This window comes from Lactuca virosa, chromosome 9, assembly GCF_052849685.1.
Source record: "Lactuca virosa cultivar CGN04683 chromosome 9, Lactuca_virosa_CGN04683_v6, whole genome shotgun sequence".
Taxonomy (NCBI): Eukaryota; Viridiplantae; Streptophyta; class Magnoliopsida; order Asterales; family Asteraceae; genus Lactuca; species Lactuca virosa.
The window spans coordinates 24498014-24500905 of record NC_136434.1 but is presented as its reverse complement, the minus strand read 5'-3'; the positions used below and the strand labels follow the sequence as shown (position 1 = coordinate 24500905).

General features: G+C 34.6%; 1 protein-coding gene across 1 annotated transcript; it reads right to left on the bottom strand.

Moving 5' to 3' along the window:
- Positions 1 to 1234: 1234 nt before the first annotated feature.
- On the bottom strand, positions 1235 to 2125 carry LOC145135788 (receptor-like protein kinase-related family protein). The gene has a single exon (XM_079070003.1). It carries the CDS (start codon positions 2084 to 2086, stop codon positions 1301 to 1303), a length of 786 nt encoding a protein of 261 aa, XP_078926129.1. The 5' UTR covers positions 2087 to 2125; the 3' UTR covers positions 1235 to 1300.
- Positions 2126 to 2892: the final 767 nt, after the last annotated feature.

Genomic DNA, 2892 nt, shown 5'->3' with positions numbered 1-2892 from the left:
TTATTTGAGTCGGTGGTGGGGGTGGAAGGTGGATGATAAAGGTGAGCATATTAACCGAAAAACCGAACCATAACCAAATTAACCGAACCATTACTAAAAGATATGGTTCGGTTTCTAATTTTGATTAACCGAATACATATGTTTCGGTTATGATTTTCATCAAAAACCGAACCATTATAAACTGAACCGAACCAACAATATTAATAATGTTTTTAATATAATATAATATTAAATATATGCTATGTAATTATGTTGAGAATTAAAAATTTAAAAGGTAATTATTTGGAGTTAGATAGGATAAATACTATTTTATCAATACAATTATACATACACAATCATTCATTTCTTATAACGACTTTGTGTATTTCAATTTTTATAGAAAAATATTATTATTTTATATCATTTTGGACCATTTTCGTTAACCGATATTAATCATTAACCGACTAAAACCATCAACCAAAACCAGTATTAGCCGCTACCCAATGGTTATCGAAATACATTAACCAATTGTAATGGTTATGATTCGGTTTTGACCAATAAATGAACCAAATCGTCTTATACACACCCGTAGTGGATGATGGTGTGTGTGTGACCATTTTTTTTTCTTTTTAATTCAAATTAGTAAATAAAAATAAAAAGTTAAATTAATTTAAATTGGGTATAAGTTGTATAAAATCTAATAAAAAATCAAATTCTAGAACAAAATAATAATGTCATATCATATCAGTTGTTAAATAAAATAAAACTAGTTGGACCAAGCATACAATGATTAATAACCACAGGGACAAGCAAATAACGGTTTCATAGTTGCCTCACCACAGGATTTTTTCAATCCAGATAGACTAATCATGAAATTTTGTCGAAATAAAATTAGACCATTGTAACTATTAAAATTATACTAATGTTAGTCTTAGGATTTTTTCAATGTGGTTCGGTCCAAATGCTATTCCTACTTATAAATAAATAACTACTAATAAAATAATTGTTATGACGTCGACTATCAACGCCCGTCTTGAAAACATATTGGTATTGCACTCGTACAAGTAAAATTGCAATAGCCAGTTCTTGAAAGAAAAACGAAATTGCAGTTGTGGATAACCTAATACTAAATTCAAACACATACTTCGAATTTTTTGCACAAGCAAGGAGTTGGGATTGAGAAAAAGAGCAATACAAATGGTATTTAGATCGAGTAAAGGAGATCTTTTACATAAATACATCAAGCAACAGGAAGTTATTGATAATATCCTCACAAAGGACTAATTTCTTAGCGTTCATAACACCAAAAGTCAAAACTAGCTCAAGGTTTTGTGACTACGGATCTGTAGTTTGTCATCGAAGAGCTTTCAAGAGGCGTCTGCTTATCATCAAGAGGAAAGAAGAAAGGATAGAGTTCATATCTAACATAACAACTACTATATATAACTCTACACCCCTTCTTGTTTTCACAATACGTCGGAAAGTTCCCGACAGCAATAGCTAAACACTGCCTACACGAAAGCTCCGGCAAGTCTCTGGTGCACTGAACCAATGCATAAAGTGTCAAAAATGGCGACAACTTCGTCTCTCCTTTCCCCAGCCCTTTACTCCCCGACACAGCTGCTACTGTATTGATCTGATACATGAGCGACCCAAGTCCTTCGTTAAAGGTTTTCGGGTCGGTTACGTTTTCAACATTCCAGTAAAAAACCCCGAAACCCGTATCAAGTTCCCCGATGAAGTTTTGGGTGTTGTACCTTAAGAAACAGTACTCGTACCATATTCTAGCGTCCACTTTGTTTGGACAAAAGCTTCGGATTTCTTTCGCTGCTTCTTGGATGCAGGAAGAACAGTCTTGGGTGCTGACGTCACCTCGGCATTGAGCTAGACCGAAGACTTGGGTTTCCCCATGGCCGAATGAGGTTGCACTGTAGCCGAATTGGGAGGTGGCTTGGACTAGTTTGGGGAGAATGGAGTCGATGTTTTTGGTGATTTGAGGTGTGGTGGAATTTGAGTTGTCGTTACAGAGCTGTGCAGAAGGGTCTGCTGATTCTACTGAGAGAACGAAGAGGATGAAGATGAGGAGATAGTGGTTGAAAAACGCCATTTTTAGTGGGATTTGAGAACATGGATCGTTTTGGTTCTTCATATATATACTTCTCGAATCATTAATTCTTTTGTCTGGTTCTTGGATATAGATATTATATATGTAAATTATTTAAAGAGACTATGACTTTTAGTATAGTATATACATTAATACATATACACACAACATCGAAAAAAACAAAAAGAAAAAAAAATATGATCTAAATAATTCAAATTATTATTGGGTTTTGACTATTACTTTTTTACGTAAAATATGAAAGATAATGCGGGGTTATATATTTACAAAGTTTGAAATCTACTTGTTAGAATAAGGTTATAGATTAAAGTTTTAAATGTAAAATAAGACATAATTCTCATACAATTATAATTTACATGCATTTGCATAATGGCGTCTATTTTGCAGCCGTGATCATTTTGCAATGGGGCCTACTTTATAGTGTAGAATGGAGATTGTGAAATACAGAAAAGGGCAAAACAATTAAACAACATCGTCTTATTGCATAAGTACATTCTGCAATGTCGACACATTTATAGTGAATGTTTGGTTATTCTATTGAATATATAAAATTTTGCATATTGTACATGTTCCACACCATCAATACCGCAACAAGAAAACACAGTATTAGCGACGCCGCTTTTAGCGACGACTAGACCTTTAGCAACGACACCAGACAAGCCACACTTGGCGTCGTCGCTAAAGGAATGGACCGGAGATATGTCGGAGACACACCACTTTCAATCTTGGCCCTTGGTATGGAACATGATCCAACGGATAGGGTTCGATCCTGTGGAAGGCAATAGCGACGA

Coding starts and splice junctions, on each gene's coding strand:
- LOC145135788 (XM_079070003.1), bottom strand. CDS start 2,086: ATGGCGTTTTTCAACCACTATCTCCTCATCTTCATCCTCTTCGTTCTC.